Below are 24,319 nucleotides of genomic sequence, written 5' to 3'. Positions count from 1 at the left end.
CTCTCAAACACATCCGGCTCCACTCTGTCCACATATTTCCTTGTTCCTTCCCCTTCAGATCTACAGTTTTACAGATGGGAGTAACCGACAAGCGATAGAGCTGAAAGGCCCCATTCACTGAACAAACGCATGTTGTTCAGCTCTGAAGTCAAAGCAGAGTCGCTTCTAGTAAAGTGAAACTCAGACAGTTGTTGTTATTGAGAGATGAAATGGCGCAGAAAGGAGTTCAGCTGGATCGGGAAACCTTCTCTTGTTCCATCTGTCTGGATCTACTGAAGGATCCGGTGACTACACCCTGTGGACACAGCTACTGCATGAACTGTATTAAAAGCCACTGGGATGAAGAGGATGTGAAGAGTCTCCACAGCTGCCCTCAGTGCAGGCAGACCTTCGCCCCGAGGCCTGTCCTGCTGAAAAACACCATGTTAGCAGTTTTAGTGGAGGAGCTGAAGAAGACTGGACTACAAGCTGAACTCAAAGGCCACGACACAGTCTCAGCTGCAGCAGAAAGGACTGAGAGGCAGAGAGAGCTGGAGGTGAGTCGACTAAGCATCCAGCAGAGAATCCAGGACATAGAGAAAGAAATGAAGCTGCTTCAACAGGAGGTGGAGGTACTCAATCGCTCTGCCGATGAAGCGGTGAAGGACAGCGAGAGGATCTTCACTGAGCTGATCCGTCTTGTGGAGAAAAGAGGCTCCGATGTGAAGCAGCAGGTCAGAACCCAGCAGAGAAGTGAAGTGAGTCGAGTCAAAGAGCTTCGGGAGAAGCTGGAGCAGGAGATCTCTGAGCTGAAGGGGAAAGACGCTGAGCTGAAGCTGCTCTCGCACACAGAGGATCACAACCAGTTTCTACACAACTACCCCTCACTGTCACCACTCAGAGAACCTACAGACTCGTCCGGCATCGATATCCGTCCTCTGAGCTACTTTGAGGACGTGACGGCGGCTGTGTCAGAAGTCAGAGATAAACTACAGGACGTTCTGAGAGAGAAGTGGACACGCGTCTCACTGGCAGTGACTGAAGTGGACGTTTTACTGTCACATTCACAAGCAGAGGCCAAGACCAGAGCTGGATTCTTAAGAAATTCAAGTGAAATCACACTAGGGGAACAGAAAAGCAACAGTTATGAGTAAACAACGGTCTCATTCTAGTCACCCGGACAGATTCACTAGATATTGTCAGGTCCTGAGCAGAGAGAGTCTGACTGGACGTTGTTACTGGGAGGTGGAGTGGAGCGGACGACGAGTTTATGTAGCAGTCGCATACAAGAACATCAGCCAAACAGGGAGCTCTAATAAATGTAGATTTGGATTGAATGACAACTCTTGGGCGTTACGTTGTGACAAAAACAGTTTTACATTTTGGTACAACGATATCCAAACTCCCGTCTCTGGTCCTCAGTCCTCCAGAGTAGGAGTGTACCTGGATCACAGAGCAGGTATTCTGGCTTTCTACAGCGTCTCTGAAACCATGACTCTCCTCCACAGAGTCCAGACCACATTCACTCAGCCTCTCTACGCCGGACTTTGCTTTTATTGTTATGCAGACACTGCTGAGTTCTATAAACTCAAATAGGCAGAAGTGATTTAAGGAACAGCAAATACATTCCTGTGTTTACATTTTTAAACTCATCTTGTGTCCATCATTGTCGCTGAGAGCTTCTTCACCTGTCGATCAAACATCATGGGCGGTACTTTGACTTCTTCTCATCGTTGTTCTGTAAATGTTTGAGTTTCTTGAAGTGAAGCTCCTTTCTGTGTCTGTTGAGCCATGGAGGCTATCACTGCTCATGATGATCTTTGTGGACCTGAACTGATATTTCTCTTCATGAAAATGTAAACTGCTCTGAGGCTTAAATGTTTGTTGAATATTTGTTAGTTGTTGTTTCTCTTCATGGCTCTTAAAGAGAAATCACCAGAGCTTCCTTTATCAAAGATATTTTGTTCTCAGCACTCTTTGTAAAGATTTATTTAAGTGAAATTACGTTAATATTCTATAACAGATTAAATGTTGTTCTTGTTGTTTTCATAATCGTTATACAGAAGAGGTACTATGGTGTATTATATAACTAATTATTATAATCATAATCAATAAGGAAATTATTCTCTTTTACAAAAGATAGACCAGTGAGCTCAGTTCACCAGGTGTTAAAATGGAGCCAGTGTCTGACTTCCAGAATCAGAAAAGCGATGCTGTTGAACTTCTTTTTAAGACATTAGGTGCTCAGAAACCTGATAGGTAATGTAAGCAGACAACATCACAGGCTCTCCTCCTCCTGCAAGAGACGAGCTGAGAGATAATCCTCGGCTACAGACAGTCCAAGCACTGTTCTGTTCTGGGAAAAAAAAAAAAGATGCAAAGCGGTGATGTAAGCTCACCAACTGGAATAATATACCGGAGTGTACGGCACAGTAAGACAGAAACACATCAAGGTGAAGATAGCGAATGTGTTTGCTGAATGTCTGATGATGAAAGTTCTCTGACTGACTTTTCTTTGTTCAGCTGGTTATTGACAGCAGTGTTCCTGGTCTACTAATGTTGTTTGCGATTGCACTTTTTTTCTTGACTTCGCACATGACCTCAGACTTCTCATTTCAGCCATGGGTACAGCATTATAACTGCAAACTCCATTACAGCGATTCCAACACTTGAAGTCACTATTATATGCAATGTTCTCTGCCTGGAAAATGGTTAACGTACCTCTTTTGTGACCACCTTACTGAAAGCTACCACTCTAACTTAAATTGTAACGTTTCACATTAAATGTCACTATGTAACTTTTGTTATAGACAGTGTGTATGTTTTTCTCTCTAAATCTTTCAATGGATAATCATGCCTGACTCCAATTATTGATAGAGAAAGATGTGAAAAAGCCTGAAAAGCTGAAGGTGAAGAGAAAGCTAGCAACACTTGCTGGAAAAATGAAAATGTCACAGCAAAGTGAAATATTACTTTAAGTGCTGCTAGGCCTAGTCCTACTGCAAATGCCCTCGGAATGCAATGTGCGTGTGTGTGCATTTGTATGTTTGCTCGTCTGCAGCATCCATGGGGAGTCTTTACTCATCTAATCACTTCACTCCCCTGAGTCGGCATGCTAATTAGGTCTAAAATATACATCATAGTCTATCTTGTCTTTTTAATTAAAAGTTGATGGTAGCTCTTCAGCTATCAAGCAATATGCTTAGAAAGACAAGTTTCCAGAAAGTGTGGCTTAGGTGCCAAAAAATACCCAGCTTTATGGGAAAATGGAACGCTATATCATTATTTCTGTGCATCGTTGCCTTTATAACTGAGCATGTGACTTAAAAGGAATAGCTAAAATGAGGAAATCATCCACAGAGAAAAAGTGATCTGGTATGGGGTAATTATTTCAGGCACAGAGCGGTGGAGTACACTTTTAGCATTCAGGTTTGCATTCAAATAAGTATTTGCAAGGTGCAAAGGTTTTCACTGTTTGACTTGCACTCCAGCAGGTAATGAGAAAGATGTGAAGGGGAGCTCAGGAAAATGTTTCTGAGCGTGCAAGCAGTCATGATGTGATAGATGAAAAGGTGAACTCAGTATTCATCATCATCCTCTTGAGCTTAAGATATTTTTTTTCAGCCCGTGTAAAATGTGCTAGATCGCACCGCTTCTTAGTTAAACTGTACATTTATTAGTTTTAAATCAGAACTTATAAAGTGTGTCGTATGATATATGTAACATATTTTTTGTTTATTCTAAACACTTTCACATATCATACCCATTTTTGATACTATTTATGGCTGGCCTGTGTTCAGCAACAGCTATTGAGTATATTTATTTTGCCATTGACCGTCTTCTTCATCACATGAATGGGTTAAGATTAATCCTGTCGTCACAATTTGTGTATACCTGCGCTGTGAACTGATACAGTTGTTGCTCTTTTTCTGTGGCATTTCTGATAGAGTAGCTAGTAGCTAGTTTAAGGCATAGTTGCTGCCCCCAGTGGTTGTGTATCAAGTTGTGATTATAGCCTGCTTTATACAAACGCACTTGCTGTTACGGACATAGTTTCCGTAACGTCACCCATAGGTTTCTGAGCTGTTGTGAAGCTCATGGTGGGCGGCCCCTGCAATAACCATCTTGGCAGTGACAACACAGCTTATCTCTAAAAATGGACAAAGTGGCGGATTGTTAGTGGCGATGAGGCGGCTGAGGAGACAGCTAGTGGCGATGGACCTGAAATGGCACCATCCATCACTCACGCTCTCACCTTAAACCTTCATATTATATAAGCTGGTTACATAAAAATTCACACACCAGTTGATGAATGGGGACATTATAGATCAAAGTCGTTTTTTGCATCAGGCTGTAAAAGGTTTTTTATTTCTGCTCTAAAGTACGGCACTTTAACATGGGAGTCTATGGGGATTGACTCGCTATTGCAGCCATGCAGCCTCAAATGGCCACTTGAGGAACTGCGGTTTTTGGCACTTCTACGTTGACTTGACCAACACATCTGACATATTGTTACCGTATGAAATTGTTGTGGAGAGAAAGTTAGCAAGCAGCTGCGAAAATTACACATCCAGCAGACACAGAGCAACATCAGCATTCACTTGATGTAAGTCCAATATTCACTCTCTTTAGTTCTTTTTTTTAATGGCCTCCACAAACTCCTGTGAAAAATAGCTGGTGCTTTAGCTGCTAAACGCCAGCAGCTAACTTTATTTGTCTACTGTTTGATGCTGGGCAGAAAATGAGTTTATCAGCATTTTAATCAAAAATAGCTGCTTTATGTGGCTAGAAATTGGGTTAATGAAGAGCAGTGTGATGGAATCAAAACATCAAAGTTAAAAACGATTAGATAAAAGACATTGCTGACAAGAATCTCTGTGTTTGTCACTTCAAGTGAAATTTTGTATCATTACACACAGTTATTTGATCCATTTTTAATAAAGAGGTATTGACTAGTGCAGCTAATTGGGAACGTTTTTTAGTTTCTAGAATAATGAGACAATCCTGGTAAAAAAAATTGTTTTTTTTATGCCCATTGTTCTCAGTGTCCCTGGCTCTGGTCCATGGTGGGACTGGCTGCGTGTCTTGCTGTCTGCTACAGTATCTTATTTGATCCGACCGCTGTAGGGCACCAATATTGAAAAATCTTAAAACTTGTGAGTTAATCTACAACGAACACCAACAGTGATTGTAATAGCCTTTGCGGGGTTCCTCTTTTATGCATTTCTTGAATTCATAATGAAATGATAATGTTTAATGCTGCAATATGAAAATAATCTCCAGTTATTTGCACACCAGCATCTGCACCATCTGCTCCAACATTGTTCTTAAATTTATCTCCTTAAAGTGAGAGTTGGACTACTCACTCGAAACAGAAATGTTTGCGCGTTCACTTTTCAGATGCGCTACTGTAAAGAGTCATGATGACAGCACACATCATCATGTCTATGTATGAATGGTTTGCTTCAGTGTGTGTTGAACTCTTTCTAATGATGACACATATGGATGAGTGATGCCTCGGCAAAGTTGTCAGCTTCAGTTTCAGAGCTTCAATTTAAAGTTGGAGGCCTCCGAACCTGCGTTCCTCATGCTCCACTGGCTGACTGATGTAAGGTGATAGGTTGAATATGAAGTCACTGGAGAGGTTGCCGAGGATCAAATCGGACCACAACAGAATGAATCACTGTGGGAACACAAATATGAAGAGGGGCATGTTGATGTGACAAACTCCGGTCACGGAGCAACAATCTCAACATTTGTCACGGCTGAAGTACGTTAAGAACTCTTAAACGTCAGCATGAGACGAATGGTGAATCCATTTATTCCAATTCTGGACTCTGCTACAAAAAAAATGGCCGGGAGCAGATTTAAGAAAGGGGAAAAGGTACATCACAAACAAACACAGTTGTTAGCTCAGGCTGTGAGGTCACATCAAGACTGTCCATGGTGCACATGCAATGATAGTCGCTCAAATGGGTAAAGGGGGTTCTTGCTGTGCCTGGTATGCCCGAATTCCACCAGAGCGTCGCCCATTTCACATTAACACCCCGGGAGACCATCTCAGGTTCACACTCTGCAGCCTCAAACACCTGACCCAATCATGATTGATGGGACAACACTGCACATGGCAACCAATCACATTACACTTTATAAGATGGATGCACAGTCTGTAGGGGATTATATTAGGGCGCCCAACTTTTGTCTGCACCCAGCATTGCATGCATTTTGATCCCAGGACTAAGATCAATTCATTACCAGCATCATTTATCACAGCAGGGACAGTTCCAATCAACTTTAAATCACTTAGTGGTACTTGAAGTACTTCTCTCACATGAATCTATGGAGCACGCATGCAGGCAATTTAAAATCTCATTTTCTGCACACTATTAGTCTACAACTTTTTTTACCCATTTATCCAGCGCATGTTTTGTTTTTTTCCCAATCAATTCGTGATTTGTGCAAATCGGTTATAGCAGTGCATATGAAAAACGCACAAAATAATCTTGTCCGTTGGGTTAACAAATTAAGTGGCACTGATTGCTTGCACGCAGCCATCATTTTCTGTGATATGCCTTGCAGATATGATTTTAAAAAACTGCTCTGGACTGAATATAATGCTCTGACTATAGGCACTATTTTTAATGTGTGCAGCGTGAGTGGCATCGATAAATCCTGCATACACTCTCATCACATCTCCCATGGACAACAGGGTGATCTTCCACTAACCACATCATAATGAGCGATGCTCTGTGAATATTCTTTCATAGATAGAAGAATTACATTTTTATACACATCATATGAAGTTCAAGAAAGCATAGATGAAAAGAGTAACGACTGCGGTGCACATTAACTCCAAAGCAGACATTCCGTTTGCACACAATTAATACTACATACATGTAAAGAAATACAAGTCATTAATGCATCAGATACAACAAGCAGGTCAAATCTCCATATTGTTTTGAAATTATTATAGCTGCAGCAAAATCATCTTTAGAGGATAAAAGGCTGGCTTTGTGTTCAGACAATCTCAAGTCCAAACTACAAACACTCAGTTGAAGTTGCTTCAGTACAAATGGATAATAAGACTATACATTACACCAGTTATACCACATCATATTAACCCTAACACACCCATACATGAGGGCCGCAGTTTCATTGATTTGGGAACGCCCAACCATACAGGAGTTTTGGAAGAAGATAATAATAACTATCCATTAATGCAAAAAAGGAGCTTCATGTTGCCTTGCAGTCAGTGTGCAGTTGTTACTTGTTAAATCATAAATGTGACATGACCATGAAGATAGACCTGTTACACTGAAATAGCTGTTAGTTGTGCTGTAGGGTTATCAAGCTAGCCACCAGGTCCACGCAGCTAACTGGAAGCTGGTTTTATGATGAGCTGCAAGATCATCCATGGCATAGGAAAAGACACACATCTTCAGTAGAAATGTTTGATCATCATTGTGTGATAAACGTAATAGTTTCTTTGCCTCAAGGCCTTCCCCTGATAATTAACTAAATTAAACAATCTATAAAGGGAAATCCTCCGTTGACTGAACTTCCCCATTATGCACGCCTCGATGGGGGACTGCAAGAAAGCATTGCTTCAATTAAAGACTTCACAAGCCACAAAGTTTGAGAAGCATCGCCTTATGTCACCACAATCATTTCACAATAAAACTCGAATTGTCGTCCAGGGCTGTCTCAGACTATTTTTTATCCTCTTATATCATGTGTTAAGATGGCATTTAGTCAGAGATAGGAGTAGGTCTCAGGTGTGTGAAGGGTAGGTTAAAGACACTGATTTGAGGTTTGGAGGTGCTGTAATCAGTTGGAAAGCGACAAACTCTCCTTTAATCCAGCAGAGTGGCTTTCTGCTGTCTGTCGAAGAGATGCTGAGGAGCCTCACAGGAGCTTTATTTTTTTTTTAGAGAGACTGTCACCATTAAAGCCTATTTACACCATAAAAGACGAGACCAACTACCGCCACACAACTATAAAAACTTTAACTATGACAAGAGAGACCAGGTAAAGAGGTCAGCGAGACTGCTGGGATCATTAGAGTAATTAGTAGGTCTCAATGCTTCAGGCCACGCTGTCTGGGGGAAGGTTAAACAGGCTCATTAGTATATAGGTGGTCACTGATCCATCGACAGGGAAAATAAACACGACCTCTTATAAAGTATGCAGGATTCTTTTTCAAGAGTGCCCGTTTAGGTCCTTCCTGTTGCTGACGGCTGGCTAGTGCTATAATCACACCAGCAAGAAAGCTACAAAATGGTGATGAAATGGCCAGCTATGTTGTTGCCGTTAAAGTGTTGCTTTTTTTAGACGTAAATGCACAGAAATGATTCAGACAGACTGACTTTTTGATGGTTGCAGAATGTGAGGCGCACACCACTGCTTGCGCTTGTTGGATGGATGATGAATCATTGCCTTTTAAACATGCTTCAAGCATACTGAAGCAAAAGAATAACTGTTACCTAAACCTATACACTTTTTTATTAGAAACAAGTTGTTAATAAAACACATATCCTTACCCTTTAAGTAGATATTGTGAATTGGATCACATGAGACTGGATTTTATATGTCAAATGTGTGGTAATTTCTTGGTGGTCGCATGTGGTATGGCTTTTGTCATTCTTGGTAGCCTCACCCTAGCACTGCTATGACCTCCTTTTTATCAAAAATGTATACATTTTTTAAGCTTTTCAGTTTTTTAAATCACACATTGTCATGTGTAGTGTTACCAATATACCACTGCGGCCACACAAACCGATTTTGAAAGATCACACCAGCATTTTTGATCATCTGACACAGAATCATAAACTACTATGACATTAACAGATAGATATCTTTTTTTCAGTTCAATAAACAACTCTGTACGTCATGCCATACTATGCTATATGCACTAAATGGACATATTGTATTACAAACCCTGAAAAACGCCAATGATTAAACTTGGTCGTTTGTCACACCCGGATGAAGCAGAGCTGTTATTCTTACATAAACATCCAGACGTACCCCCCAAAAACCTACCTCTCGCTTTAATGACAGGCCTGTTCTCAACCATGATGGCGCATCAGAAAGTCTGTCAGTGGATCCACAGACTTCCAGTAAACGTGCCGCTCCTTGAAGGATATTTAAATCCAGAGTAGCCTTTACAGCTAGCCTGATGGGACGGCTGAGTAAACGGGAGCGACAATAAACAATTACTATTTATTGATGTTGTCCTGGATGACAGCTGAGGAGGCAGTGCGGAGATAGCCAGTGTTTGCACACTGCTGTTATTTTAAGGGTGGCATAGCAGATACAGAGAAACCTGTCATCTTAGAGCTACTTTTCAAGCATTTTAATGTACAATTATCAGAAAAGTGATTTCTTTTTTGACAAATTTCAGCACTATGCATTTATGGTTGTCTGAAGTCTTCCTTTTGTCATCACATTTTTATAAAAAGAATGTCCCTTGAAATTGTAAAAACAATTGCATGTCTTTATTAAAGCAGATTCACATGGCGAAACCATTGGTGAATGGAACGGAGCTATCAAAATGTCAAAACAAAGTCATTTTTTGACATTCACTGCAAATCCACTTGCTTTTACAGGATTATTCAATTAGGCAAGGGACATTATTAAAATGCGTTATCCTGGCCAAAATTAATTTGAATCACAACATTATCCTGATAATCAAAATATGCTCAAATGGTGCTAAAACAATGCCGAAATTACTTTACCTTACATTTTGTTAAGAAACAAATATTGTTTATTGCATTGCAGATGGGACACACGCATTTCTAGTCACCATCATTTTTAGTGAACAACAAGCTCGCTTAAATATTCTAATCATGAATCATAAGGTCCCCCTGCATGAATAAATGATAAACAAATTCAAGAAAGCAACATTGTTGTGTGAGTCTGTTCCTAATTCTTCTATTTTTAAATCAGGCTTTATGTTCTGCTCTCTAGTGGGCTAGACAGCCTTTTCAAGTCACTCATGTGAACATATTCAAACGATCAACTTAATGTAATATGTTTTTGTTTTTTTATCACGATCGGTGATAAAATCCTATATCATCCCATCCTTCATTTTCATGGAATGGCATCAAGTGACATTGCTCGTTATTGCATCACAACTTTTAACAATTGTATACCTCCTTTGACGAGCCTAAACTCCCACAGAGCCTCAGATCAAGCTCTTAGTTGCTATTATAAACTAAAGATTACACACAAAAAAGAAGAAAAGGAAAAATGTTGCTCATGCACGCACACACATGCCGGATATGAAGCAGAGACGATAACAATACAACCTCACATTCCCTGACAGCCGTAGCAAATATATCAATTTCCCACTTTTTTTTTCTGGGGCATTTTCATAAATTAATTTCATAACTCCGGGCATTACCAGCGCAATACACACTGCATACATTCTATATAGGGTTTGTTTGACCGTGATCTTCATTAACATCGTATGATTATAGACTCATACTGCATCTGTCTTCATGTTAATAATTGCAGGGGTTCATTAACATTTGGCAGTGCTGGAGCTGCAGCTCGGGAGGGCTGCGTTTGATGGATGTCTCCCTTGTTAACTGACGCGTTGGGTTTTAGCACGGAAGGGATTCTGCCACCCCGAGCGCCGGGGGTCAAAAATTGAACTTCATTTTCAGGCAGGAAATCTAATAGCTCTGGTAAATGATCTTTGGACTTTTTTATATAGCCCCGAATGTAAATTAAATTGGATGATGCAACCAGCGCGGCTAACCTGCTTTAAATAACTCTTCAAAAGAGTGAATGTAAGCTTTATGAAGGATGATGGCTGTGCCGACAGAGATTCAATGTGTCAGACCGCAGCTCAGATATATGACCTTCATACATATTCATCACTCTCTTGCATCAGGGACGGCGTAAACTTTGTAGAATATTCCGTTATAGAATGAATCAGAAAAAGTGTCAAGAGAGAAGAAACTATTTTACTGTAACTCCCATACATGCTGATGAACTGATCAAAGAACACCCAGCAGTATTACAATCAATATTTTATTTGCTTAGTTGCTGTTTGATCAGACGCCGTCTTTGAGAAAAACAGCAGAAATCGCAATACCAGAACAAAATTAAAGAATTAAACTGGAGATATTCTATATTTTTATTATTGTCAACAAATCCAATGAAAACACCAAAACTAACAAATGAAGGAATAGCTATCAAGTATTGTGAGTTAATCATAACCTCATGTCCCTCTGAGCCATAGAGCTCCATTGTTGTCCAAAATCTATCAAAAACACATCAACGAGCCACATGTTCCTTCATTACCATGAACACACACTGTTTATTTGACTCAATCCCAAATACTTTATAGAACAACAAATGGCGCCGTCCAAAATCCGCCATTAAAAACAGTCCCTATATATACAGTATACTGTATTCATCCTGCATGCGTACCTGCTGGTGTTCCCATTGGCCGTTGCTCTTTCTAAATGGCGCGTCAGTGTTGCACTTCTTTGCCAATTTAGCAAAAAATAAAAATCACGACAGAAAACTAAACATTGTGCGATTAATCATCTGATCCACTTCCTTAAACCGGGGTTTGGTCTGTTTAACAAAGTATCACAAACCATTGCCTGTCCACTGTGCATTGGCAAGTGACTGAAATAGGACAATAACACTTTAAGGAACAAAGCCCTGTGTCGTAGAAACATATTTTTCCATTTCATTTCAAGGACTAGTTGTTTTATGTCGTACATTTAAAGCAAAGTGATTACTTTGTGTTTATCCTTTATCCCCCGATCATTAGGTGCGTCTCTCATTTTCCATCTTAAAGACAAACGAACAACAGCAACAGCATGTCTTCCCCATTATCAGTCTTATTTATTATAGTGAACTTATTACAATTCAACTCACAAATGTATTATCTTTTGATAAGATATCAGAGTGTATTACTTTGTGTCCCTGCAAGCTTCAACATTCCTGGCTTGCGTGTGTAAAAGATGATAATTTCCTTGGCTCTGCAATATCTTGTGACTGCAAAGTGGCTCCAATACAAATTATTCATGCAATTAACAGTTGATAACAGATAAAAAAAAAAGCAAATTTGCTTAAGCTGCGAAGAAATAGCCATGTCTTTATATTTATCTGCAAACCAACAGTTTTTGATTACATCTTTTGTTGGATGCAAAACAAATTCACATTTGGAGAAAAGATTCATTAGGCCCTTTTGTTTCTTGGCGCACACAATGTTATAGCTCCTTCCACTACTGGCAATACAATGGTATTTTGTTATTTCCATTTTGGAATATTTTACTGAGTGATTCAAATGTAACTTAATGTCTAATTGAAGAGAGGTTTACGAGGTTAATGCTTTAACCAAAGTCCATTCGTTTCCTGCAGACAAGTAAGTAAAAAAACAAACTAATATTGGCTTCAAATTCACAGGGCTCTTATTGTTAAACTTGGATCAGAAGGCTTGAAGTAATGCACCATTTGTTCTCACATTTGTTCAAGCTGAATATTTTGTATGAAAACACTTCTGGGAGAGAGGTCGGATGAGCAAGAGCTACAAAGCTGATATCACAGGTGACAGTATATTTCTGGAAGCACACAGGACTCCTAATTTACATTCAAATCAACACAGGAACTTGTGAGAAATGTGTTTGCTTTGCAGCCGATTCGTAATCCTTCTGTGCACCGACAATTCCCCAACTTCCCCGTCAGAGCCAGGCAAGAACTGGAAAAAACAGAAGCACTTTATCTCTTTGAAAAGCAAAATAACCACCGTCTGCCTCCGTCATTGGCCTCAGCTAAGCACACATTTGGCATGCATTAGATCCCATCTGTTCATTTACACACAATGGTATTTCTGTACAATTTATACAGGTCTTGTCCCTGTAAACTAGCCACATACCTTATTAGTTTTGCTAAGATTGTGTAATGAAGCAGCAAAGGTTCCCATTATGCTTCAGTCGGCATGCCTGCAGGCACATTTGTCTCTGGATACTCTCTTCCTCTCTTGACTACTTCAACTCTCAGCAAGTTGTTTAGTCTTTCAAAAGTAATAATGTATTGATCTGCAGCAAATAACACCGATTCAAGGTTAATGAGAATATAAACTGCTCTTTAAGGACTGGTTCCGTTCCCCTATTCTCATGATGCACAATGTCGTTGTAAATTTTGCAAAATATTACAACAGTTGAGCTTTGTAACACACCCTGCAAGCATCTTTGTGGTTTTCAAAAGACTCAAATTAAGTTACATACGGAAAGGTGTGCAGCTCTGGCTTATGCTCATGCTGATTAACTTATATGTAGTTTTGTGAGAAATAACATTTAGGTTTCTTTTGTTGCCTACCATTGAAAACATTTTCCTCAATGTTCCATCTAAAGGATCTGTATGATTGTTGTCGAAAAGGTCAGGAAGTCACAAAAATGATCTTGATCCTCTGAGGACCATGAATGTACAAAGCTAACTTTATGGAAGTCTGACCATTAGTTGAAAGAGACTCACTCATTTGAACTGGCCTTTGTCTCACCTTGTGCTTTCTAAATTGTTTGTAATTTTGTGTGTTTTTAAGGTCTGTTGTTACTTTTTGGATTTGATTTTGGCTTTTTGGCTCTTTTTTATTTGATAGAACAGCCAAAGAGAATCAAAAATGAACGTACCGGTACCATCAGGGTGGGCACATTAGTTGCATATTTGTAATGCCATGGTCCGTGGAGGTTGCTAAAGATGGCTGGCTTTGAAGAGACCGTCTCCATATGCAACCTGATACTTTGATTTTATGTATGAATAGGCAATCCTCACATGGCGGAAGTTGGCTGGATTCGACCTCCCCTTGTCTAGTGCAGAAAAGTTGGTACAGGAGAAGCTTGACATCTGACATCATTGTGTCCATAGAAGGGACCTACCTGCGGCATGTGATTTCCTGCAGCTCCACGAAAAGCTCACTGGAGACAAGCACGGCCGAGCTCAAGGAAGGTCGCTTGGTATGTCCATCTACAACTGTTTGAGGTTGAACATTGTTGTGCATTTTGGAAATTATACAAAGGCTACAATATGGGAAAATAACAAAATTTCCAATGATTATATTGGCCCACAAAAAATGTGGTATTGGTAAGGTTTGCCCACTCAGATGCCAATATCTGGTCTGGCCTGTGGGAAAAAGAGAAATGGGAACTTTTAAATGAAATCCTTTGAACAACAGCAACACATCAGCAAACAGAGAGGGGAGTGAGAGACTCAGAGTGGTTCACAGATACCGCATAGACAGACAGACAGCCTGACAGAGAGACATACAAAGTGCATCTCAGCATTCAGTGCTTGCTATCACCACCATTAGTGTGAGATGGACCAAACTTGCCTTCGCTGCAGTGCGGCACTGAAGGGTGCAGTCACCGACATGCTTTTGCAACCCCCCCCCCAAAAAAAAAGCTCCCACAGGCCTAATCCTAATACTATGTTGTGCCTTTTATCCCCCCCCCACCCCCCACCACCAGCACTCTGCTATTGCCATTCTGTTGACTGCGACCTCCTCCCTCTTTTGCCTGCTTTTTACTGTGAAATGGAGCCCTTCTCAATCACACAGTGCTGTTGGCCTGCTCTTTATTTCACTCGTCTTTTTTTTTGGTTCCTTCTCTTTCTCTCTGGCTGGGAGCTTATCTGAGAGGCTCAGCTGTTGGTCGACTGTCCACAGAGAGCCCCAGGCCACAACGAAAAAAAAACTCTGGAAAATATAGCCACTCTGTGCCGTGGCTTTATTTATGTTAAGTACTGAGACACTTCAACTATTTACCGTAACCTCAACTTGAAATGTGTGAAACGATAAGCCCTCTATTCTCCGGCTGGAATGATGCACCACTCAAATGCCTTTGAAATTGAGTCAAGGGAGAGAGGTGGTGGCTGTCTTTTGAGTATTGGGGGGGAGGTAATAATATAGCTGCACTGTCCAATAAAAAACATGCATCTCCAAAATGTCAACTTACCACAGAATAGAACACCCATGTGAGAGGTTATGCGTTTTTAGACAGTTTGTTGGATATTTCTGACCTATGATGTGGGGGAGTTTTCTCAACTCTGAAACAGGCATTTAAACCTAAACATAGAGCAAATATGATATACATAGTTTTCGGCAATGAACTGTATATTAAGACATCAGTAAAAATGTTTGTCTTGAAGCTGCAGCAGCATGGCGGTCGTTGGAATTTTCACTTAAGTCTATTGGTGTTGCCTAATATAATGACTACCAAAGGCAAAATGTTCTGAAATGTGGCTAAGATCAACCAAGCATGTTGGGTGGAGTTAGAACCTACGACTGTTTGGTTGGGAGGCAGCTGATCAAACCAATGTGTCACAGTGACGACCAAAGACAATTGTGCATCAAAGGGACACATGAAAGGGTAGATACAGGCTGTGCACATGTATGAGTGTCTGACAGCTCACTCTCAATTACTCTCACAGCTTTGATTTTAACATTTTTGCATAAAACAGGAAGTCTGGTTTCATGAGAAGTTGTTTAAATTCCCTTTCCATAAAAACCACAGTCCTCCTAATTGGTGACATCATTGACTAGCTTTAAACGTTCAGTAAAGCAACACTTTGGCTTGAGTGATGGGTGATGTTATGAGATGGCCGTGGCAGCAGCTGGCTAGTGCAGGGGTATCATCACTACTTGAGGACTTGGTGAAATGGGTTTGAAACCTAGCTGCAGTAAAACCTCAGTTAAGTGAGGTGGTAATGGAGGTGGAAAATTAGATATGTGATTGTGCAAGTAGGGTTTTGCCTAGCGGGTAAACATCTGTGAAGCTGCTTCAGTGATATATCCCCATCCAGATGCTGCAATGCAGTGCTTGTTGGCAATATGCCTCTAGATTCGGGCTTAATCTTAATTGCAGCCCCGCTCCAAGTGACAGACCCCACCCACCTCTCAGTCCTACGGCGCAGTCAGACCCAGAATCTGCCCGAAAACATTCACATGTTGTTGCCAAAAGCAGAGGGAGACATGGAATAGCGTGGGTAGAGTTGTAAACATAGCCTACAGGAGTTAGCATTTCTAGCAGGCTAACAATCACTGCTGTAAAAAGAAGCAACTTATTTCAGACGTTGAAGGATTCTAAATCTCTCTCAGGGTGAGTGACACACTCTTAATGAGTCAACTCATTGGGATTTCAACTGATGAGGCAGGTGTGTTTTATATCCAGTAGACGTCTTCCCTAATAAAATAGCTGTAACCTTGTGACCTCATTTATTGATGAAGATCCAGACTGAAAAAAGAAGAACATCAGCATAATGTCCTTTTGACCCTGTCATTTCCTACAATGAGTGTCCTTCCATGTTAATCAATCCCATTGATGGTGCCGTCGATGTCCATGGAGGAACGGGGAGCTGGCATCAATACCGCTTCGTTCCCAGGAATTCAATACGTCAGCTGAACAAAAACGTTTCTAAGAGATGCTCCAGCCTTTGTTTGTTTACATCGGGAGGCATGTTCCAGCATGTGGGATGTGTCAAGTGAGCGGGCTGCAGTATGTTTCCTATCATGTCATATAGCCTCCAGAATAATATAAATTTTAAAAAATGGTCGTTGTTCCCCTTTTAAGAATCTCATTGTCAATATAAAAATAAAAAAAGTAATGTAAAAAGTTTTGATAACTTTTTTTTTTTTTCTTGGACATTGTGAATAAGGACGAGTCTCATTTTGATGCAAATATTTATTTGTAGCAAAACATGGAGGTGAAAGCAGTCCTTGGCTTATTTAAATGTCAAAGTGCAATACAAATATTTTGCCCCTAAATTCAATGAATAACTGTGATAAATAACTGTGATCTCGAAATAATTGTGATTATCCTTTTGGCCATACGAGTGCAGCTCTATTGGACACCTGTCGATCACCATGACATTATATTCATTTGGCAGACAGTTAAAAAAAAAAAGGACTTCCATTATTAACACCACATACACATATATTGGGAACAATTTAACGCTAAGTGTCTTGCTCAAGGACACCTGGACATGTAGAAAGGAATTAAACTGCCAATCCTCTTATTAACCTGCAGTGGCAAACACATCCCTTAACAGACTATTACTTCAGCATTATTTTACCCTTAAGGCAGCATTCATTATTTATTTTTGACCTCTTTATTATACAGTCATGTGTACCATTGCTAGAATTTTGAGCAGCTTTACAGGAATAATGGCGGTCACTGCAAACAAGTGAATGAAAGTACTCACAGAGAGAGAAGTAAATGAATAACAAAGGACTGTATAAAAGAAAGGCAATCACCACCGGCTGACTGTTATAACATGAGGCACCTGCTAATTAAGCAAACATGCCTCTGAATGTACTTGTAATTGTCAATATCCCTGAATGGAACAACAGTTTTCAAAAACACCATGAATACTGACATTCAATGATGCAAATTGACGTTTTAAGAACATAATGCTTTATTGATTCATTATATTGAATTTGTATTTCAAGAACAAGTTTTGTTTTTCTTGGGATTTAGCATCTAATGGTATTTAATGGTCAACTGCAGTGATTGGTACAATCATGCACTTAATCAACCCAGTTCAAATCTAAATAACGTCTTCCTTTCTTATTTCTGTTACTGTAATGGTTTGATTTGTTACCGTTTTTTGTTGGATCTTTAATCTCTTCTCTGATAAACATCAAATGTATTGGTTCTACTATAGTTGTATCATCCTTCATGTTATTTTTATCGAATTATGTGCCCTTTATTCTTGTACCTTGTGGGTGGAAAAAATGCTATTTTGAAGCTGGTTTCTAAAGGTGTGATGAAAAATCGAGATATAACACGTGACGTTTGTGCTCTCTGCAGCTTTTTCCTTCATCTAAGTCGTGCTGTTTTTGAGCATCTGCAAAATATCACTTTCCTTTTTCTCACATTCATCAAGACCTCTGTGTATAAAATGAGATTGATATAGGCAGCCTGTGTGAAATCTTTATGTAAAAAGCAATTGCCTGCTTTCAAATGCAAAGTTTGTCTTGCTTTCGGGACAGCATACGTCTCGAAGAATCTCAGCTTCCAGATGCTGATAAAACACCTGAGATCCGGCTGGATTTGGGATTGCAGTCGGCTGAAATCACTCAGTCAGTTATGAGCCGTCATCTGGGATTGACTCAGGTGTTTAGCATTCAACAGCGTCCTCCTGTTTGACTCTGCTTGTCGTCCAGGCTTCGTTACAGCCTCTCAGGGACCCCAACAGCACTTTGAAGTTGACGTCTGCTCCCCACCATCTCAGCCAACATAAAGCAGAGTCAGTCAGACTGCATCATTTAGTGTAACCCATTGCTCCTTGCAATTTATTTGCTTTCAATATTTTGGAATGAGCTATTTTGCGGCTCTGTGAGTTTGAAAGCCAGTTGTAAAGCTGTTGGTGTACACCAACTATACAGCATATTACTCTTTCATGAAGTAAACTGGTGAGGTGAATCCAGGTAGAAACCATTATTCCTGATGGATTCCCCCGACTAAAATTAAAATGATCACAAAGGAGGAGGGATGGAGAGAGGTTGCAAAAGCATCTGTGACTTTTGTAAATTGAGTGTGTATTCATGCTCTATGAAGGGTGACAGTGCTGACAATGACTTTTGCCAAAAAAAAGCCAGTCCTGAGGAGGGAGTGACTTTCAAAAACACATGGGAACATGGGCGGATCCACAGGTACATTCAAATTAGATTTCAGTGACCGTGCAGGCTCTCTGCAGCATCATGCGGAATGATATCCGGAACAGGTGTTGCTATGAGCAAATTAGAAAAACAAGAGCTCAGTTCATAAACTGGCTGCTGACCTCAGTGGCATTCAGTAGGAAGTTTAAATTAAAGAAAAAAATGTAAATCATGAATAACTCCTCCTTATAACCTAATTTCTGTAATGGACTATAATTAAATTGGGAAAGTTAAGTGCAGTAGTAGTAGCCATGCATGGATACAAATCCAGGCCCTCCCTCTTGGTACACAATAGCTTCAATATTTAATTTGAAAATATTCCCCTTTCATAAAAGTTTCTAGTCAGCTAATCATGAAAAAAGGAGTCCAAAATTGATAGTTACAAAACAGCAAATGAAGAATAGCTTGTAGCTTCGTATTTCCCTAAGAGGCAGACCATTAGATGGAAAACACTGGGTATTGACTTTTGTGCGGGAATACAAAGGGCTTTTTAAAAGCTCACTGATTTCTTTAGAAGAATCCTAAAATGCAAACACATATTTGCTTGTGCTGCATTATTTTGTTTATCTTATAGTGCAACATGAATTCAAATAAACATCTGTCCTTACGGCTATGCATGTTTTAATCCAGAGGATCACCAGGAGAAGTATTGGAAAATGAGACTAAGCTCAACAAGCAGTACAAAGAAAAAGGCATAATACTAATCTACAGGAATTTTATAAGCTGCTGTTGCGACAAAGTTGGACTAGCATAAAAGTGAACTAAACTGATATGTGTGGCAAGAGATAAACACACTAGTGGTAATAAATCAGGCCCAAGTATTAAATGGAAAGACTTAGTGCAGTAATGGGAATCACTTTGTCCTGGTATTTACTTTATGCCTTCAGAAGCGTCTCCTCTAAGCTCTGCTTGCATCCATCTATTCCAATTAGTCTAAGTCCTGCCAAAATATGACTTCCTGCAGCCTCCTCTCTGTTATGGTGGTTGATGTTGGGATTTGGTTTAAGCACTGAGATTTGAAAGAGTTAGTTTGTTATAAATTAGCAGTCTAAAATGCATTCAGCCAAGTTATTTGCCATTCACTGCATGGCTGCGATTCTAGAAGTTAGTGTCCACAGGTCGATAGGAAAAGGTTTCATGAAGCCTTTCTGAATGGATTGTATTTGTATCACTATATAAAACTGTAGACATTACTTTAAATATATGTTGCCTTTTGTAAATCTCTTTGTAACCAGTTGTGATGATCAGTGTTAAATAGATTTTTATCTTGACCTTTACATTGGACTTGAGTATAATATAATGATTATATTTCAAAACTGATGATGGTTGTTATTGTGCTCATTGCGACATGAGATGCAACACAATCAATAAATAGTTCATTTTGTTCAGTCTATACCCCATATAACACCATTTAAAGCCTCTCTAATAAGAATAAAAGACAACAAGAGCTACAGAATAACTAAACTAACATCCAGTAGAGATCTCGACAGGTGTGTCTTCAACAACCACTGCTCTATTGTGTAATTGAGTGAATACAACCCACAATTGACGAACCCCCTGTCTAGACACCAATGGGCTGCGAAGCGTTGTGAAAGACACTTCATTCAGACTCAAAAACAAGCGGCGATGTACTGCAGTGTGCGTACTAGTAGTTCCGTTAGCAGTTGACTGTTAGCCAATCACAGCGTCCAAAACAATGAGGAGTCAGCAGGCAGTCAATGGCAGGATAAAACAGGCAATAAAAGGAGTTTTGAGAAAGTGTGAGTCACTACAACCATGAGAGGTAGGATACAGTATAAAATAGTAGACAGTTTGCTGCAGTACAATGCGGGATTAGCTGTGGACAGACACAGAGGTGCACACTTACTCACAGACACACGCAAGCACACTCGAATGCTAACGATTATATGATTCTGCTGTAATATCCTGTAACATATAGGTGTGTCTGGTGTGCTTTACTTTTCTTATTGCCAACAAATTCCACCAGTAGACCAAAACCAACAATGTGCTGCTTTGTCTCAGTCTCCCATCACTGTGTTGCTCTGATCCTTTAGCCTGTTTGTTTCTATTGAAGACATCAATCTTTAAAAGGTGGCAGACACATATATAATTTGACTTTCTAAAAAGGGTCAATCATTTCGGTAAGCAGCTGGTTGCTGTTGTTTTTATCAAATGTTACTCAAACAGGACTGCTCATTGATGTGTATTTTAATAGGTTTTTGACAATAGTGGAGCTCTATGGCACAGAAAAAATATTTTTAATATATTGTCCCAACAGTTTCCTTTTCTCAAAATACCAAAACAAAACGACCTCCATTTAGATGTCAGAGCAGAGATTGACTATGTGTTATGCGTTAAATTAATCCTTTTAAAATGTTTTTAGAGATTTCAAAAGGCATCTTGTAGTGCAGCTATTTTCGTTTGATGGGAATCTGTCATTTTATCCAAAAATGACTTTGGAGTGTAGGGCGAGCTAAAGGTTGTTAGTTTGGTTTAGCACAGCCGGAGTAGGATTTATCCATGTTGAAACAACTTGTTTTGCAAAGTCAACTCATTATTTTGGCAATAGCCCACACCCAAAGTATGTACAATTGTCCTAATATTAAGAAAAAAGTAATTATAAAATGTATGTATTCATTTAATTGTTAAATTATAATGTAAAACTCAACCTGGCATTTTAGAGCCCTCAGCTGTCCTTGGAGAATAATTCACATATCAGATTATGTATGTCCTCAGACATCAGCAGCAGTTTGGCAGACATCCCAGGCAGTAAAAACACCAATAAGGAGCAGGAATCGTGAGCCTTGTGTGCTCTGGTCTATTTCAAAAGAGATAAGCTGCTGTGAGGGAGATATGTTATTAGCCCAGGCATACCACTCCTGCCATGACTGAAGAAAACAGTAAATGATTCAGTTGCTCCAAAGGAACAAATGCTGAATTTAAGACCATGTATGAGGTGGTTTTATTGCCGTATGGAAAAGTCCAGTTAGGTGGGAATGTGCATTTCTGTCTCAAAGACGGAGCGACACTGGAGTGTTATCTGCACCGTCTCACAGCCTGCAGCTGCTCCTAGGAATTGGATGCTGATAGTGTGGCTTCAGTGTCAATATTAGCCTCATTTTATAGTAATGCACCGAAATATCTTTGATACGATATCTCATCAGCTTTCATAGTGATTACACATTTTTCAGATAGTGGATCTCATTACAACTTGGAAGCAAAAACAGTTTTTTTTAGGCAGCAGGAGCTCAGCCCGGCGTGGACGGGAGGACTGGTATTTCACTTCAGTAGCCCAGGAAATGTAATTTTCACCAGCATAATTTCTTGTAGAAGTTCAAGCCTGTAGGCCGGAAATAACGCTGTTGTTGCGCTGATTTAACTTTTTCCCCTTCTTTTCAACATTTTTTGCGTGGCACTTCTAACGTGATCAAGTTAAAGAAAGCACTATGGACCCAGTGCACCGATGGTGCCAAGAGTACAAGTCAAACATTTTTAGCCGTAAGGTGATTATCAGGCAAGACTCTCACAGGGACATATGTGAACATTGAATATGCTTCTAAAATCATGAAACCGGAACTATGTTTATAATTAATATTATTTGGTGTGCCAGATATTTCACTCTCTCTTGGGTAGTTGAAGCTAAAGGTACTGCACTTACCAATGTTTTATATAAATGGAAACTGTTGCCTGTTAGATCTCCTGCACATAATCCTGTCATGGCTGGGAAGCTTTCCTCTCACTTTTAATGCACTGAGCACAATATTTACATTTTAAGGTGCTCTCATTTCAGACATGTCAGAGATCAGACTGTGAACCAAGTGTGTGTGGTTGTTTGTACCTGTGTATTTACATGGGTTCACATGTACCAGTGTGCAACACTAGATTGGTAATAGAACAAATTATGGAGATAACATCCATACAAGTTTGTTTTTTGTCTCATTATGTATCCGTTTACCCAGAACCTAAAAATAAGATATAATTTGCACTGAAGTACAATCACGGTCGTCGTCAGAGTGAAATATCAGTGAATGAAAATCAGAGCTTATTTTCTGAACCTTGGAGTCACTACCTGCTTTACAGTACTGTGAACATGTGCATTTGTTCCCTGTTTTGTGTTTCAAGAGGTCCACACAATATGTGTAATGAGTGGGCATTGTAGGGGAGCTCGTGATTTCCCATCCATTCATTGGTCTGGCAGGATGTAGATTGTGCTTTGCAGTAGGGCCACCTCTAGTCAAAATCACCTCCGGTGTAATTTGAAGACCTCTAATCAGTGAGGGCAGACTGGCGTTTCCATAGAGCATGTTCAGGAAAGGAGAGTTTATAGGCTTGTGTTCAAGGAAAAGAAAACTGTGCACCATTTGGACAAACCAGACATTTCAGCCTTACAATCATTGCAGCCACAAATGCAATTATCAACCTTTATTCCGTCTTGTCCTTGTTGCCTCCCATACAGGTTTTAAAAATAGCCCCTTTATTCAAAATATACGTTGCCTTTATGAAAACCTGAACATAGCTGCAAGTATAAGACATATTGAAAAACAAGTATATAAAATGCATCACTGTAACTGTACATGAAACAGTGGAGGGTGACACTTGAGTATATAGAAAGTATCATTAACTCATAAAGTAATTGAAGTCTGAAATGTAGTGTAAGCGTTGGACAAATAGAGAAGAGTCATGAAGTCTGAACTGCCTCAGTAATTTCAGATATGCAGCAGTCCGTCCAAAGCTGCTAAATTAGCAAATATTAACCACGATACTTCTTGTAATGTAAAAATCCCCTGAAGGTAACAGTCCTGCTTTAAGGTAGGGAAATAGGATTGACAGAGTTTCACTCTATGGCCATTATGTGAACAGGCATTACCAATCCACTTGACCAGGGCGGCTTCACCTACAGCAGCGTTCCCCATGCGCATTCATTCATTGTGTGAATTAACGTTTGCCTACCTTATTAAAAAGTTTTTTCGTACTTTATCTTTTCATATAAGAAAAGACTCGAAATGAACTCTGTAAGCGGACCACTTGATCCATATAAGCGGTTTCTACTTCACAGCCATATGCATAAACCCATTTTCACCTGTGAGCGTCAGAAGAGGTACTTCACATTGCTATGTCTGTATGCTATCAAATGGAGAACCCAAACTCATTTTCTCACGTCATGTTTTTCAATCCCTGAAAATGACATGATCTTGAAGTTGTATTATTGTGAAAGAAAATGAAAATTTTTAGTATAAATCTTCACATCTTGGTAATAAAAAAATAAAAACAAACTGAGATTAAAAGACATCACATATTTGAAAAATTGTGGGCACATGCTGCAGATTTTTATGTGCCATAAGTCTTATCCATAAAGGATTTTACAACAGCTTGGGAAATACATTGCAATTATCTGTTAAAGGTTAGATGTCAAAAGGATTTCTCCCTTTTATCCCTCCGCATGAAAGATTTGACCCTCTGAGGGTTAAAAGACCACATTCACACTGCAGAGTGTCCCTCGTCTGAGTTTTCACCTTTAGGCTGACCTTTTTGTACGGTATACTGTATATAGACAGGTTTTGTAAGAACCTGGTCATAAAACCAGGGAGGAATTTTGAGCAGAAGAATATTTCCTCAGAAAATAAGTGCCGAAAGCTGCTCTGGTGCACAATCAGTTGAAAAAAC

General features: G+C 39.8%; 1 protein-coding gene across 1 annotated transcript; it reads left to right on the top strand.

Annotated features, from left to right (window-relative positions):
- Positions 1 to 209: 209 nt before the first annotated feature.
- Positions 210 to 2,743, top strand: ftr55 (finTRIM family, member 55; the record flags this gene model as incomplete). Its single annotated transcript, XM_079176519.1, is given in 2 exon segments — positions 210 to 1,105; positions 1,107 to 2,743. Coding segments are annotated over 2 exon segments (1,365 nt in total). The 3' UTR covers positions 1,576 to 2,743.
- Between the last annotated feature and the right edge of the window lie 21,576 nt (positions 2,744 to 24,319).

Source organism: Pholis gunnellus, assembly GCF_910591455.1.
Source record: "Pholis gunnellus genome assembly, chromosome: 16".
Taxonomy (NCBI): Eukaryota; Metazoa; Chordata; class Actinopteri; order Perciformes; family Pholidae; genus Pholis; species Pholis gunnellus.
This window is presented reverse-complemented; position numbering and strand designations above follow the sequence as displayed.